The following is an 18,312-nucleotide window of genomic DNA, read 5'->3' on the forward strand; positions in this document are numbered from 1 at the left end:
TTAAAAATTTGTGACTCTAGGTAAAACATACATAAAAGTTATTCTATATTTTTGTGACTTTTCTGTACATTTGAAATTACTTCAAAAAGTTGAAAAAAATACAGCACCAAGTAACTATAAAAAATATACTTTAGTGACAGAAGTCAGATCAGTGATTTTAATTTAGGAGGATGGGGTTGTTTAGAAAGAGGCCTACTCTGAGTGATGGTAATGTTTTATATCTTGACTGAGGTTTTTGAAAACACAGGGGTATTCAGTGTATCAGAATCTGCAAAACTGTGCACCTAAAATCCATATATTTTATTAAATTAAATTATACTTAATTTTTTAAGCTAACAAGGAAATTTAAAGCTTGGCAGGAGATGAAAATTAATGATCAAAATTCATAATAGTAAGCCTACCTAAAAATGAACTTGAGGTTTGAATTTATATTACCTGTGTGACCTGGGAAACCACAAGCCAAGAATCTAATTTTGCAAATCCTCCATTAAAGAATTTACTCATTTACATCTCTCAAAATTTCCACAGACTGGCCAGGCATGGTGGCTCATGCCTGTAATCCCACCACTTTGGGAGGCCAAGGCGGGTGGATCACCTGAGATCAGGAGTTTGACACCAGCCTAGCCAACATGGTGAAACTCCATCTCTACGAAAAATACAAAACATTAGCCAGACGTGGTGGCGTGCGATTGTAATCCCAGCTACTCGGAAGGCTGAGGCAGGAAAATCGCTTGAACACAGGAGGCAGAGGTTGCAGTGAGCCAAGATGGCACCATTGTACTCCAGCCTGGGCAACAAGAGCAAAACTCCATTTAAATTAAAAAAAAAAAAAAAAAAAAAAAAAAACTCCGCAGATTAAGATTATTTATTAAAACAAAATTTAAGACATCTGCAAATACACTGGGAAATAAACCATCACATAAAACAATAAAAGGCAAAATCAACCTCTAAAGGACTTCAAATATGCAAATAAGTATGACTTACATAAATAAGTATGTTCTAAATATTTACAGAAATAAGACACAGAATCAAAACATTGCAAAAAACAAGACACTACCAACATAAGCAGGCAGAACTGAACTGGATATTCTAGGACTTAAAAATATACTTTCTGAAATTAAGAACAGAAAGTTAAATGTCCCTATTCTACAATTTCAAGAAAGGAAAGGACTAACTGTTCTCTGGTAGTCAGCTAATCCCTAAACTCTACACAGAAATTTCAGACAGTCCTTAAACACTCCTGTTTTTGAAAGTCTCCAGGCTTCCAAAGCCCAATGCAATACCAACTCTGCTTTGTTTAGAAAGTCATGGCTAAGAAGCACAGTTCTCCCTTGCTTATCAAGAAAGAAATTGAGTGGTTTCTGATTTCAAGTATATTGAGTGATGGTCTCATCCTTAAGAGAATTCAATAAATTAATTAACAGCAAAAGATAAAATCAGTAAGCTTGAATATGGCTAAATACAAAATATCAAAACTGCAGCACACACAAAAAAAGATAAGAGATATACAGGACACCGAAAGAGCAATTAAGTAAATGAAAAAATAATTCATGTTCATGGAATGAAATAGTCTGTATTATAAATATATCAATTCTCCCCAAACTGATCTATAGATGCAGTAAAACTCCATTCACAATCCCAGCACATTTTTTTGTGAAAATTGATAAATGACTTGTACAATTTATATGTAATGCAAAGAGTCAATAATAGCTGAGGCAATTTTGAAAAAGAGTAAGGCTGAAAGATTTATACTACCTGATACCAGAATATTTATTATAAAGCTACAGTAAGAAGTATTAAGAAGTATGGTACTGACACAAAGATTGCAAACAGAGAAACAAAACAAAGAATCTACAACTGCACTATTCCATATGGTAGGCACTAAACATGTAACTATTTAAATTTGAATTAATTAAAATTAGTAAAATTAAAAATTCAGTCATTAGTTGCACTAGCCACACTTCAAGTAGTCAATAGCCATCTGCAGTGAATAGCTACTGAATTAAACAGTACACATAAAGAATATTTCCATCACAGCGGAAAGTTCCATTAGACAGCACTTATCTAGAAAGGTATACACATAAAATTACTTGATTTATGACAAAAGTAACATTACAATGCAGTAGGAAAAAGTCTTTTCAATAAATTGTGCTGGATCAAGTAGACATTCATATGTAAAAATAAATTTAAAAATAAGTAAGTGAGGCTGAGCGCAGTGGCTCACACTTGTAATCCCAGTACTTTGGGAGGCCAAGGCGGACAGATCAATGGAGGTCAGGAGTTCGAGATGAGCCAGGCCAACATGGTAAAACCTTGTCTCTACTAAAAATACAAAAATTAGCTGGGCATGGTGGTGTGCACCTCTAGTCCCAGCTACTCAGGAGGCTGAGGCAGGAGAATCGCTGGAACCCAGAAGGCAGAGGTTGCAGTGAGCCAAGATGGTGCCACTGTACTCCAGCCTGGGCGACAGTGAGACTCTGTCTCTAAAAAATAATAAATAAATAAATAAATAATCAATCCTGATGTCTACTTCATACCATATACACAAAACAATTCCAAGTAGACTGTAAATCGAATTAATGTAAAAATTAAAACAATAAAGCTTTTAGAAGAAAACACAGGAAATCTCTTCATGACTTTGTAGTATGTTGCGGGAAGTCAGGGACCCCGAACGGAGGGACCGGCTGAAGCCATGGCAGAAGAACATAAATTGTGAAGATTTCATGGACATTTATTAGTTCCCCAAATTAATACTTTTATAATTTCTTATACCTGTCTTTACTGCAATCTCTGAACATAAATTGTGAAGATTTCATGGACACTTATCACTTCCCCAGTCAATACTCTTGTGATTTCCTATGCCTGTCTTTACTTTAATCTCTTAATCCCGTCATCTTCGTAAGCTGAGGATGAATGTCACTTCAGGACCCTGTGATGATTGCATTAACTGCATAAATTGTTTAAACAATATGAAATCTGGGCACCTTGAAAAAAGAACAGGATAACAGCGATGTTCAGGGAACAAGGGAGATAACCATTAAGTCTGGCTGCCTGAGAGCTGGGTGGAACAGAGCCATATCTCTCTTCTTTCAAAAGCAAATAGGAGAAATATCGCTGAATTCTTTTTCTCAGCAAGGAACATCCCTGAGAAAGAGAATGCGTTCCCAAGGGAAGGTCTCTAAAATGGCCGCTTTGGGAACGTCTGTCTTTTACAGTTGTAGATAAGGGATGAAATAAGCCCGGGTCTCCTGTAGCGCTCCCAGGCTTATTAGGACGAGGAAATTCCCACCTAATAAATTTTGGTCAGACTGGCTGTCTTCCCTCAAACCCTGTCTCCTGATAAGATGCTATCAATGACAATGCGCGCCTGAAACTTCATTAGCAATTTTTATTTCGCCCATTCCTGTGATCTTGCCCTGCCTCCATTTGCCTTATGATATTTTACCTTGTGAAACATGTGATCTCTGTGACCCATACCCTATTCGTACACTCCCTCTCCTTTTGAAAATCACTAATAAAAACTTGCTGGTTTTGCAGCTTGGGGGGCATCACAGAACCTGCCGACATTTGATGTCTCCCTTGGACACCCAGCTTTAAAATTTCTCTCTTTTGTACTCTTTCCCTTTATTTCTCAGGCCAGCGACACTTAGGGAAAATAGAAAAGGACCCATGTTGAATACTGGGGGCTGATTTCCCCCAATAGTAGTAGACAAAGATTTTTAAAATTTGATGAAAGAAGTGCTAGCCATAGAATGAATACGGATAAAGATTATGTAAGATGACATTAAAATTGAGAATCTCTGCTTATCAGAAGACATCATTAAGACAAGGAAAAGGCAAAACACAACCTGAGAAAATTTACTTGCAATAAATATACCTGATAAAAGACTCATATCCAGAATATAAATCTGACAAAAGGACTCCTACAAAACAATAAGAAAAAGGCAAATAGACAATCCAGAAGAAAAACAGATAAGACATGAACAGGCATTTAACAAAAGATGTCCAAATGGCTAATAAGCATATGATAAGGTATTAAATTTTACTTATCATCAGAGAAATGTAAATAAAAACCTCAATGTACATCACTATATACCTACCAGAATATCTAAAATGAAAATAAAGATAGGCAAAATGAAGTGTTGATGAGGATGAGATAAAAGTGGAACTCTTAAACACTGTTGATACAAGTAAAAATTGGTGAAATTACATTGGAAAATGTTTAGCAGTGGTATGGGTTGTATTATGTAACACCAAAATTCATATGTTGAAGTTCAAACACCCAGTACCTCAGAATGTGACCTTATTTGGAAATATGGTCACTGCAGACATAATTACTTAAGATGAAGTCATTAGGGTATCACCAATGTAACCAATATGACTAGTGTCCATATAAAAAAGGCAAATTTGGACCCAGAGACATAAACAGAGGGAAGACAACTTGAATAGAAATAGGAAGAAAACAGTAGCCTACAAGTCAAGAAAGAGAGCCCTGGAAAAGATAATTCCTTCACAGCTCTCAAGAGGAACCAACCCTGCCAACACCTTAATTTTGGACTGCTAGCCTCCAAAACTGTGAGAAAATAAATTTCTGTTGTTTAAGCCACCCAGTTGCGGTATGCTTTTATGATAGTCCTAGCAAACTAATACAGGCATTATCTACTAAAGTGGAAAACATGCACAACCTATGACCTAACAATTCTTCTTGGTAGATACACATCAGAAATGTGTATATATGTTCACCAAAAGATTTGTATAAGAACATTCATATCATTACTATTCTATGAGCCCCAAACTAAAAATAACACAAATGCTCCACAGTAGAATGAATAAATTATGGTATATTCACATGATGGAATTTTACATGGCAATGAGAATGACCAAACTACAACCACATACAAAAACATAGATTGAACTCACAATAATGTTGAGAAAAACAAGATACAAAAGAATATACAATTACAATAATATAGTTGAACAGGCAAAAGCAATCTATAATGTTAGAAGTCAGGATAGTGGTTACTTTTCAAGAAAAAGGAGGTAGTAATGATTGGGAAGGGGGAAGAGGGAGGTTTCTGTGATGCTGGCAATGTTCTATTTCTCGATCTTGGTGGTGCTATACTGTGAAAATTCCTCAAGCTATACATTCATAATCTGTGTACCTTTGTCCATGTAAATTACATATCAGTTAAAAAAAAAACTACTTTAAAAAACTGAATAGGTTGGTGAAACAGCAGATTAGACCAGCCAGTTATGAATTCTATGAGAGAACTTGAAAACAGTCATGATGTAGCACAGACAGAGAAAATATAAGAGACATTAATAGAAGCATAGGATGAAGTAAAAAGGTCAAGTATAAATCTAACTGGAATTCCAGCAGACAAAACAAATGGGGGAGAAGCAATATTTGAAGAGGGAATAGCTGAGAATTTCCTAGAATCAACAGACACAAATCCCAGATTTAAAATGCACAACAATCCTAAACAGGATAAATAAAAAGAAAACCATACTGAATAAAGTATAGTGAAACTGCAGAACTCCAAAGACAAAGAGAAAATCTTCAAGTCAGATGATGCACAAAGGAACAAAAATTAGACTGATTTTTTTTTTATTTTGAAAAATTTCAAACTCATAGAAAAGCTAAAAAGAATAATTCAACGAGTATACCCCACAGATTATACCACTCACCAATGAAGACACCCACCAGAATATACTACTCACTAAATTCACACTGTTAACATTTTGGCTTATCCACTCAAAATGTTTCTGAACATAAGTCCTTCTCTTTTGGGAAAATGTAGAAAGTATAGCACTAACAATAGCACTATTATTCTTTGTCTGAAAATTCTTTATCATGCATTTATCAGAAACAAGAACATTCTTCTATTCAACAACAACACCATTACCTCATCTAAGATAATCAACATTAATCCAATAACATCATCTAAAGAGAGTCCTGATGAAATTTTCCCAGTGATCTTAAAAGCGTTCCCTAAAGCTTTTCTTTTTGCCGATCCAGGATCTAATCAAGGCTCGTGCATTACTTTCAGATGGTATAGTTATTAGGTCTCTCTCAATTTAGAGACTTTCCTTGATATGCTACTTCCTTTGATTTTTGATGACACTGAATCCTTTGAAGAGTCCAGGTCAGCTGTCTTGAAAAAATGTTCTACATTCTGGATTAGTTGGACTGTTTCGCCATGATTCCTAGATCAAATGTTTCCAGTAAGAACACCACATAAGTTAATGTTATGTCTCTCCTGTGCACCACATTATGCATGTGGCTGTCCCACTATTAGCAATACCAAGCTTGGCCATTTTGTAATTTTTCCCTTTGTAATAAATAAGTCATCTGTAAGGTGATATTTTGAGACTCAAGGGTATTATCAATGACAATTATGGAAGCCAGAAGACAGGAGGATACAACCTTCAAAGGGCTAAGAAAAAAATAACTATTAAAGCAGACATATATTGCCAACGAAAATATTACTGAAGAACGAACTCAAGATAAAATATATCCTTAAATTATTTTTAAATCCTGAAATTATTATTTCATGGTCAAGTAAACAAAAAACTTGATGGGAAACATTGCCAAGTTTTCATTTGCCAAATAAGATAATAAAAAATTTCCACTACTAACATCATGTTTTCAGAAAAGAAAGGACAATTCTAAGCTTCCAAAAAAGAAGACTTAAGCTCAAAATAAATGAAAGTTCTCTAAAATGAATGAATTTTGCTTTATGAACAGCACACTTTTTATTTTCTCATTTTGCTACATGTAACCATATTTTGTTAGGACTGGTTAACAGTCCAGGGACAAGTGTTTGGAAATTACTAAGTCTAGCTACGAAAAAGGGAAAAGGCATTTAATTTCACCATTATGAAGAACTCGGGCTTCTTTTTTAACCACAGTAATTAGGATTATCAAATCCATTTTATAGTTAACGAATCTGAAGTATGAATTGTTAAAGAAGCATGAACAGCATCACAGAGACAGTAAGTGGCTCAGATTTCAACCAAGTCTAAACCTAAAGCGTATGTTCTTTCTACTAGTGAGAAGCCCAACCACACAAGTATGAAATACCTAAAGGCTGTCAAATGGCAGTTTAAAATGTCATTTGTGACTGAATCTTCAGGAATCTGAGGACCGTTAACACTGTGAATATGGAAGAGTACAACTTTTCTAACTCCATAAAAGCAATGGAAATCTACAGAAGTGATGTCTAGGCTGGAAAAACTGAGAAGATGCAGGTGTAAGGTGAAAAACACCAGATATATAACCTTAAGTGTCAACTAACAGCTATAAATACAAATGTGTACAATAGACACAAACTACTAATACATGAATCTCAGTAAGATTACAACAATTTTAAGAAGTTTTTCATAAACAGCACATATTACTGGATTCCATTTATATAAACCATTAAAAACAGGCAAAATAAAAAACATCAGATCAATGTGAGAGTGGGGACTGACTGAGCAAGGGAATGAAGTAACTTTCTAGGATGACGGGTTTGGGTTATAAGAGTATATGCATTTGTCAAGGTTTGTACATTTCATTAATTAAATCTCAACAGAAAAAAAAGTCTGTAAACAAATATGAATTCTGGTTAATCATACATATACTTAAGTATATATGGGAAAGTATAATAATGTCTGCAATTTACTTTGAAATGAATGAAAATAATAAAAGGGACTGATGGGATAGGATAGAAGGATGGATTCATAGATAAATACGTGATAGACCAAGCATGGCAAAATGTTAATAATAAACTGTGGGTGTTGCCTCTACCAAGCATTTACTCTAACATTCTTTCAACTTTGTTGTATGTTTTTTAAATTGCTCATAATAAAATGTTGAAGAGAAAGTATATGATATATGTGACTGTGGAACTAAGATAATGCTATCCTTAAAAATATAGAAAACAATATAATGGCCCAATTTGATGGAAGAGATCATATAACTATCATGAAGTTTGAAAAAAGTAAAGAAATACAGACAGTAGTATAAGGTACTCATAAGACACACCCAGAAGTTGCTAAATCTAAGGTGGAAAATAAAAAGAATAAGAATACAATGGATGGGTGCAGTGGCTCATGCCTGTAATCCCAGCACTTTGGGAGGCAAGGCAGAAGGATCACTTGAGCCCAGGAGTTCAAGACCAGCCTGGGCAACATGGTGAAAACCCATCCCTAAAAAAAAACAAAACAAAAACAAAAATTACCCAGGTGTGGTGGCGTGCACCCTGTAGTCCCAGCTATTCAGGAGGCTGATGTGGCAAAATCGCTTAAACCCAAGAGACAGAGGTTGCAGTGAGCCAAGATCGTGCCACTACACTCCAGCCTGGGTGAAAGGGCAGAGTCTATTAAAAAAAAAAAAAAAATCCTTCTGGTAATAGATAAAAAACCAAAAAACGATGGAAATAAGTTGAAGTAGTTTCATGTGAAAGCAATACACTCTAGAAAACCGTCAATATATGAGTTGCTGAGAATATCTGATAACTGAAATAATTAAGATAACTGAACATACTTTCTCTTAAGAAATCACAATTGGTTCAATATATTTCAACATGAAGTATAAGTCAACCATAGTAAATGGATAAAGCTAACTTGGTCACAATCAATTCTACTAAAGAAAGACTGTGAATACACAAAAACAATAGTTTGAACAGAACTATGTTTTTAATACACTTGCCAGGAATTTAACATTTTTAGCATGTCTTAAAAGAAGAACTTTACCTGCCATTTCTTTTGAGGGCGAAAATGATGCCATCTTTCTGGAATGGAAGCAGCTTTGCTCTTAGTCTGTCAGGCAAAAAATCCAGCAGTTTATCAGATTCACTTGTCACACAAGAAATGTGAGGTGTAAGAGACTTTTTTATGTTATGAACCCTAGGCATGATGATCCTAAAAACAAAGAAAAAACAAAAAAGGGAGGGGTATAAGAAATAGATATTACTAAGTATGTTACAGAATCACATATAAATAATATTAAAGTACTTATAAATAGCTTTGACATACCATTTATATAAACTAAATCATATTCTCACAGAAAGCTACTAAGAAAATTCAAAGCACTGAGTTTGAAAGCAACTACTTAATGCACTCTCTAGGAACTCAGCATGTACTATTTCATTTTGAGCCATAATACCATATACCATACACCAGTTTAACGCCACAAATTTATTACTAAAAAATTATAAATAAACTAGATTTTTCACAAATCGAATAATTTTTAAAATAAGGGATGAATCTGCTAGAGAAAGATGAATACTCTAATAATTTATCCTTTTATGGATCCACATTTTCATATCACACCAGATTTTCTAAGAGTGAGGTAAAGCTGCATTTAAAAAAATTATAAAATACAAAGACATTAACTTCAAAATCAAATTTATACTAATTAAATTAATGTAATATTATTAAATTGTTTAAATATTAAAATTAATTATTTTTAATGAGCTGAATCCACAGTATAACACTTTGCCTGATTAACGCCTTCCTCACCCCCTGGTTTTCCACAGATGTTACTGTAATTTTCTATGACATAAAAATGTCATATATCTGTAAATTCTTATAACTCTGGAAGAAAATGTCCTATTATACCACTACACTATAATGCCTATCAAATAATAATATTTTGTATTTAGGTGGTACCCTGCCTCCTGTTTATGTATTATCTCATTTCATCTTTAAAAAAAAGTTTGCGGGCCAGGCGCGGTGGCTCACGCCTGTAATCCCAGCACTCTGGGAGGCCGAGGTGGGTGGATCATGAGGTCAGGAGTTCAAGACCAGACTGGCCAATATGTTGAAACCCCGTATCTATTAAAAATACAAAAATTAGCTGGGCGTGGTGGTGCTCGCCTGTAGTTCCAGCTATTTAGGAGCCTGAGGCAGAAGAATCGCTTGAACCCAGGAGGCAGAGGTTGCAGTGAGCCAAGATCATGCCACTGCACTCCAGCCAGGGTGACAGAGTGAGACTCTGTCTCAAGAAAAAAAAAAGTTTGCTTTTTTCCTCAATTACATATAGACTTCTGTAACTATTGCTCTCTTCCATCCAAAAAAGTAACCAACTTCTGTGTCTACTAAGAAGGTCAAGAACAAAGCAAGTATTTATTTATTAATAACAAATAGGTACTACATGCCACAACCTAGAGAAGCAAGACCCACACACTCGTAGGGCTCATATTCTTCAGGGGAAAACTTAAAATTAGCAAATAAATAAATATGATGGTTTTTCTTTTTTGTTTTCAGCTACACCTGATCGAATGGGAAGGATGATTAATTATAATATAGCATAAATAGTGTAAGGAATTTAAGAGAGTACTGGTCACTTTAGGTAGGCTGACCAAGAGTGGCCTGTCTTAGGAAGTGCTGTTTGAAAGATGTAAAAAGCCACCCAGGATCAAAATTAAGAGAAGAGCAGTCCAAGCAGAGAGCATCAGTGCAAAGGACCCAAATTGAGAAAGGGCTTGGTGTTTTCAGAAAACAGAAAGGAGGCTAAGGTGGACCGGGCACGGTGGCTCATGCCTATAATCTCAGCACTTTGGGAGGCCAAGGTGGGCGGAGCACCTGAGGTCAGGAGTTTGAGACCAGCCTGGTCAACGTGGCGAAACACTGTCTCTACTAAAAATACAAAAATTAGCTGGGTGTGGTGGCACAGGCCTGTAATCCCAGCTACTCAGGAGGCTGAGGCACGACAATCACTTGAATTCAGGAGGAGGAAGTTCCAGTGAGCTGAGATCGCACCACTGCACTCCAGCTTGGGTAACAGAGCAAGACTTCATCTCAAAAAAAAAAAGAAAAAAAAAAAGCCAATGTGGCTGATGATCCAGAGAAGGGAATAGTGTAAGATGAAGCTACTGAGATAAACAAGAGCCAAATCATATACAGCCTTGATAGTAACTTTGGATTCCTTTTTAAGAAGGAAGGAATGCTAATGGAGTTGTGCTGTCGCATACACCATTAACAAAATGTTTAATTAAAATTAAAAATTCAGTTCTCCAGTTTCACCAGCCATGTTTCAAGGGCTCAACAGTAACATGTGTCTGGTAGCTACGATATTTAATAGTAAAGATACAGAACATTTCTCTCTTCACTTTAAGTTCTATTGGACAGTACTGAATGGAAGGTTTAAACAGGGGAATGACACAATCTGACTCACATTTCAAAAAACACCTGAAGGAGACAAAGATATCAATAAGGAGGCAGGAGACAAATGTTCTTATAAGATTTGGCCAGTCAACAAAGCCTCCACTGCTTCAGTAGGCAATTGAATTTAGAAATGATTTATGAGTCAGTTCTGTTTGAATAAGGTCCTCATAAACACTCATGAGTGGCCCTCCCTAGGACCCTCTCACCACCACCACCCCCATAACAAAACTTAGCAAGGAATAGAGAATGGAGCAAAAAGGGAAAGCAGGAAAACTGTTTTCAGGTTGCAACAGACAAGGCAAAAAACCTTTAGCAGTGAAACTGAAAAGATTCACGAAGTATATCAGAGGTAAAGCAAACAGCACCTGCTGATGCAGTACATGTAGAGAATAACAGAAATGTAGAATCAAAATGTGGACCTAGAGTGATGGAGTTAGTGATGCAATTGGCTGGGATGGTGAGGACTCCAGAATAAATAAACAGGGGAGAAAAAAAATCCACAGATTTTCTTTGAGATGGCTATAAGATACGAAGTGGAAATGTTCGGTATGCTTGAAAATATATGAGTCTGAAGTTCCTATAGGGAGAGATAGAGAATGGATACACACGAGAAATATCAGACACTTTCCCAGCCTGCCTTAGAGCTACTGATCAGATATACCTATTGTGGACTTTAGAAAGTCAAAACTCAAAGGAGCAGAGATTAAGTAAAATTCCCTCTGGCAAGGCTAACAGCAGCAGAAAACCATGTCCACTTTCCAGAAGTAACAGGAGTTTCAGGAGCACTTTTTAGGGTCAATGGGATAAAGGATGCAATGTTTTAGGGTGGAACACTGGCAAGAAGTTAAGTAAAAAATTAAAAAAAAAAAATGTGGCTGTCTATCATCTTTATTCAAGACTCCTTTTTTTTGTTTGTTTTCTTTGCTGGGTGCAGTGGCTCATCCCTGTAATCCCAACACTTTGGGAGGTTGAGGCAGAATAGCTTGAGGTCAGGAGCTGAAGATCAGCCAGGGCAAACAGCGAGATCTTGTTGCTTACAAAAGATCATAAAATTAGCCAGTTGTGGGGGTGCATGCCTGTAGTCCCAACTACTTGGGAGGCTTCAGAGGACTGCTTGATCCCAGGAATTTGAGCTATGATCTTGTCACTGGACTCCAGCATGGATGACAGAGTGAGACTCTATCAAGAAAAGAAAGGAAAAGAAAAGAAAAGAAGGAAAGGGAAAGAAAAGAAAGAGAGAGAGAGAATAACAAAACGACTCCTTTTCATTTTACTTACTCGGTAAAAAATTTTAATAGACACTCCAAAAAAATCTGGTAAATTGGGGTCCCTTTGCCGCTTACATGATTTATTTTTATGAGGACTGACTCAGGCACAGTATTTTTTGTTTGCTTGTTTGTTTTTTTCTTTTGAGATGGAGTCTCACTCTGTTGCCCAGCCTGGAGTGCAGTGGCGCGATCTCGGCTCACTGCAAGCTCGGCCTCCTGGGTTCATGCCATTCTCCTGCCTCAGCCTCCCGAGTAGCTGGGACTACAGGCGCACGCCACCACACCCGGCTAATTTTTTGTATTTTTAGTAGAGACAGGGTTTCACCATGTTAGCCAGGATGGTCTCAATCTCCTGACCTCGTGATCCGCCCATCTCTGCCTCCCAAAGTGCTGGGATTACAGGCGTGAGCCACTGTGCCTGGCCAAGGCACAATATTTGTGAAAATAAACAATGAAACTAAAGTTATGTTAATCAAAAATTTGTTTTAATAGGCACAAATAAGAGAAAAAAATTAAATATGAAGATAAAAGAAATCTAAAACATTATGAAAATGTACAGAAAAAAATTTCAGTTGAATTTAAGATTACAGTGTGGTTCATTGATGATTTAAATAGATATGTGGATAAATAAAGAACTTAAAAATATGTAGTGGTACAATCTAATGAATAGAACATGAATGTTTTTGTTAATCCTAAAAATAATTTTTAAAATATTCTTTTCTATTTATAGGATCTAAAGTAAAAAAGGTGTAATAAAGAATATCTCATGTAGGTTCAGCCATATAGGTTTAATTGCTACAAAAAGTCAGTTGTAATCAACATTACATTAATAAAAGAAGACGCACATTTTATCTTCATTCTAGATTACCAAGAAATTAACAGTTACAATAATGTGCATACCTTTTTAATAATGAATACTTTATTCAGTTCAGAGGTTTAGCTTAAAAGGTTTTATTCAATATATATATCCTAATTTACTTACAGTAAGGCGGGGGAAGCCTATCAAAATGAAACCAGCAATACATAATTTAAAAAAAAATTTCTTCCAGAAATATTTTAATAAACATTGACTATTTCCAAGAAACACCCACTGCATGCCCATCAATTAAAGAGAACCATAACAAAATAGAAAATTTACCATATGGCTATGATTTAAAGAAAAAAATGTGGACAGGAGCACATCAGCAAGTCCATTATTAAAGTCACATTCCTTCTTATGGGCTATGAATAGGAGTCCGATTAGATACCAGAATAAAACTTACTACAAATGCTGAACCATTTAGGTCAAAGAACCTCTACAGAAGCATCTGTCTTCAAAGGGATTCTAGTTTGAGACTCAATTTTAGAATAACGTATAACAAATATGTTAACAGAAGACATACAAGGTGATAAAAGAGGGTTTCTACAATTCCCCACATGAAGTATAAGTCAACCATAGTAAAACCTAATAAAACAAATCTAGATATTAAAAACAATATCTGAACCTAATAAAACAAATCTAGATATATTAAAAAATTATTTTTCTTTAAACAATTGCCAAGACTAAAATCAAAGATAAACAGAAGGCACAACAGTTTTGTTCTGGTTGTTATCTGGGTTTTGGGAATATTTTGTCTTTTGTTTTTTTACAAATACAAATTAAACATGAAAAAACTCTACTTCAAAAAAACTAACAGTTCAAGAAAAGCCCATCCAGTTGCATTCTAGACATTTAAAACCTATATCACAGTATAAATTTCAATGGTAAAAACAGTAGGTTTTAGAATTGTTTTGTGATCCTATATCAAAAGAAAAATTCCATTCCTTTTATTCAGTTTTTAAACATACCAGCAAGAATCAAAATTGTCAAATTTTCCAAATTTTAAACACACTAGTGAGAATCAAAATTGTCAAATTTTCCAAACCCACTGTAAAAACAGGTTTTAGAAGTGTTTCGTGATCCAATATCAAAAGAAAAATTCTATTCCTTTTATTCAGTTTTTAAACATACCAGCGAGAATCAAAATTGTCAAATTTTCCAACGGCAATTTCTCCACACCAGAAAGTGGTCATGACTCTCAAAGAAGAAACAATTTGGGGTTTTCCTGCCTTCAAAATGTTATCAAATCCTGTATTTCTCACAGGCTTTTGAAACACACAGAAAGTAAGAAATATTCCCATGAATGAAACGTACCAAATGTCAATAATACGCAAGACACATTCCTTTGGGGAAATGGATGTTAGAAAAAAAACCCAGTCTGTACATGCAAAATAAGCAAGGAAATTCAGTCTTTCTTTCTTCTTCTTCTTGAAAAATCCGTTACTCCTAAAATATCATTCCACAAAATTGGAAGTGAAAGACTAAAGGTCAGGAAAGGGAAGAGAGGAAGAAAGGAGCACACACCATTAACACACAAAAGAAGTAAAATTATACTAACTTAAGCAGTTTATAACAAACTGGGGTCATACTCCAAGATACCAAAGGCTGGTCGAAGAAATTCACCATTCTGTAAGAGGTAGGGTTTGTATGGCCGCGTGAAGATCCATGAAGATTCACTGCCATGGAGCAAGCCCTCTTCCCACTCCAAATCCTGCTTTCTGCACCATGCCTCCACGGGGAGGGCCCCTCATTCCACCACCCAGCCCACATAGAGGGCCTCCAGGTCCCCTAAGGCGATCATCTCGTCAGTCCCCTTCCCTGGCAGCTCTAGTCTTCTTCTCTTCTACATTCAGACGGACCTCACCTCTGAACATGATGGGCCTGTTGCTAAGGACCTTCTGAACAGGCTCAGAATCATCAAAACAAAACCAAAACTGCGTAATTTCCCACCACTGTTAATGCGCAACTCCACCACGTTCCCATAATTTTGAAAGAAACCTTTAAGCTCTGATTTGTCCACTTCATGAGGCAGGTTGCCAATGAAGAGTTGGTGACTGTCAGGGTGTCTCACCACTCTTTGGGGTTCAATGTCACCTTGCTCACCAGCCTCACAGATCGGTCTGGGTCCCTTTTGGGGAGGAATATTTATTTGTTGTTCTCACATCCTTTGATCCCTTTGAGGTCTCTGTGGTGGAATCTGAGATTTAGGCTTAGACTCTGCACAGGGCTGTGAAGCTAGTACTTTACCAACATAAGGAGGTATCCCAGTAACTGGAACAGCTCCACTGGGTTGAAGGTTGTTACTGGTCACAGATGCCTAAGAAAATGTCCTCAAGTCTTCCCGTACTGTCTATGTCTGCAGGTACTGGAGAGGAACTCTTCTGAGCATCCTCAGGAGCAGTTTCTTCTAATGCTAGCTCAGACTTTTCCTCTTGGATTTCAGATACACATTCTTGTTCTGGTTCTGGTTCAGGATCAGGCTCCAGCTCAGCAACTGGCTCCTCTAAATGTTCTTCCATGTCATTGCTGACAACTACCTGATCACAGGAAGTTCCAGAATCATCAGGTACCACCTGAGGTGTTTGCTATCTTTTCTTCAGGTTCCTCTACTACTTCTTCAGACTCCTCCTGAGGCTCAGTGACAAACCCACCAAAGACCTCATCTTGCAATCTGAAGATATCATTGTGAACATAGAACTGATTTGCAACAGACCCCTCAGGAGCAAGTACAAACATCTGCATGAATCTCCTCAAAGCCTGGTTGTTGTTAGACAGAAGCTCCAACACCTGGACTACCACACCATCATTTAGCGTGGCATAAGCATCAACACGGAGAATCTCGGTGTGGCAGTTGGTGAAGTTTCGTGACATCACTTTCCTGTGCATTTTTTTCTGTCCGTAAACTGCATCTGCTAGCTTTCTATTTGAATCCAATCCCCCATGGACATAAGAAGAGTTCCTTCCATAAAATCTATGCAGAATGTCTGGGGCCTAGTTCAGCAGTATGTAATGCTGTCTCACAAATTCCCACCCAACCAGCAGGGGACTAGCCTTCTCCATCACCATTGCTTTGGTCAATTCAACCCGAGGGAAAAAAGTCAAATATGTCCAAACTTGTGCGGCTGAGCTGGAGAGGAACTAGCTCTGCTACACAGCACTGATGATGGCAGAAACCCCTCATGCAACTGTGTCCGCACCAGCAATACATAATTTTTAATACCATATTATTAAAATCAAAATGATAATATTGGCTAGGGAAATTTAGTGAAAGCAAAATCTAGTAGAACTTATTTTCTAAGCAATTTGCTTGGTACGCAACACTTGAAAAAAAAGAATGAAGGAAATACTTTCTATCTTTTAGGTCAAGATAGTGTTTTTGTACTCAATCGAGAACAAGGCAAATTCAACTGGAATTCACTGACTCATTTAAGTAAATAGTAGAACTGTACTGAGGAGAATCAGATATTGTTAAAATACACTACCTAGGGACTTATTTTGGAAATAACAAGTAAATGGCGGGTCAGGACAACTATATAAACTTTGGGGAGATAATTTTTTTTTTAATTAAGAATGTATTGGATGAAATTTACTGCAGAATAAAGAATTAGTAAATTAGAAAAGATATTAAATGTAAATGGACTAAATACAAATGAAGATTCCTATATTAAATTAAAATATATATAAATTTACATGCTGCTTTTAAAAGACATACCCTTAAATAGCAGGATTCATAAACATTGAAAGTAAAAGAATTAAAAAAGACATATTATACATGCCAAAGTATAGCTAGTATTGCTTTACATTATAAGATAACACAGGTTTCAGGCAAAAAAAAATTATTAAAATAAAGAAAAGCATTTTACAATGATAAAAGATTTATTAGAAAAATTTAGCCTGCAAATATATCTTAACAAATACACAAGGCAAAAACTGATAAAAATAAAAGGAAAATTTGACACAACCATATCTATCTATAACCACAGTGGAAAAGTTTAACACATGTCTCTCAGTAATTGATTATGCAAGCTGATTAAATTGTAACAGGATAAAGATGATTTCAAGAATACAATAAACAAATCTGACCCATTTGGTGCAAAGACAGGAATATTATTTTCAAGCTCATTGTCTGAAGCCAGCCTAAATAATCTCACAAGCACATTACAAGAAAAAACATACATAATACAATCTCTCATATTCACAGGTAAACAAAATATTAGCAAACCAAATATAGCAGTAATTAAAAGACTAAGACACCAAGACTAAAATGGGCTTATTTCAGGAATGCACAGCTGATTATACTTTCAAAATTCAATCACTGACAAGCTGATTCTAAAATTCATATGGAAATGCAAGGAACCCAGAATAGCCAAAACAATCTTGAAAATGAACAAAGCTAGAGGACTGCTACTTCCTGGTTGTAAAATTTACTACAAAGTGACAATAATCAAGGCAGTGTAGCACTACTAGCATAATGACAACCAGCTAGGTCAATGGAACAGAACTGAAAGTCCAGAAATAAGCCCTTACATTTACAGTCAATTTTTTGACAAGGGTGCTAAGAGGATTCAATAGGAAAAGAGTAACTTTTTCAACAAATAGTGCTGAGACAACTAGATGTTCATATAAAAGAATGAAATTAAACCCCCACCTCATGCTGCGTATGAAAATTAACGTGGATCAAAGATTAAAACATAACAGTTAAAACTATAAAACTTCAAGGAGAAAACACAAGAGTAAACCTTTGTAATCTTGGGTTATGGTATGGTTTTAGACAACAACACTAAAAGCAAAAACATGAAGTCTTTGAACATGCCTATGTCCTGAATGGTATTGCCTAGGTTTTCTTCTAAGGTTTTTATGGTTTTAGGTCTTATGTTTAAGTCTTTAATCCATCTTGAGTTAATTTTTGGATAAGGTGTAAGGAAGGGGCCCTGTTTCAGTTTTCTGCATATGGCTAGCCAGTTTTCCCAACACCATTCACTAAATAGGGAATCAACAGGGAATCCTTTCCCCATTTCTTGTTTTTGTCAG

The 18,312-nt window shown here is 36.0% G+C and overlaps 1 protein-coding gene and 1 pseudogene across 12 annotated transcripts in view; both read right to left on the reverse strand.

The window, feature by feature from the left end:
• The window catches only part of ZRANB3 (zinc finger RANBP2-type containing 3), a 332,321-nt gene that overhangs the window by 296,733 nt on the left and 17,276 nt on the right, over positions 1-18,312 (reverse strand). For 11 of the 12 annotated variants that reach the window (XM_054549318.1, XM_054549309.2, XM_054549308.2 and 8 more), the window contains exon 2: positions 8,740-8,907. In XM_054549318.1, the coding sequence (XP_054405293.1) occupies positions 8,740-8,907 (168 nt within the window). Of the gene's footprint in view, positions 1-8,739; positions 8,908-18,312 lie in introns of those variants that run through there. The other variant, XM_054549317.2, reaches the window with a different exon arrangement.
• On the reverse strand, positions 13,167-16,888 carry LOC100452161 (ras GTPase-activating protein-binding protein 1-like; annotated as a pseudogene).

The sequence above is a fragment of the Pongo abelii genome, chromosome 11, assembly GCF_028885655.2.
Source record: "Pongo abelii isolate AG06213 chromosome 11, NHGRI_mPonAbe1-v2.0_pri, whole genome shotgun sequence".
NCBI classification, from domain to species: domain Eukaryota; kingdom Metazoa; phylum Chordata; class Mammalia; order Primates; family Hominidae; genus Pongo; species Pongo abelii.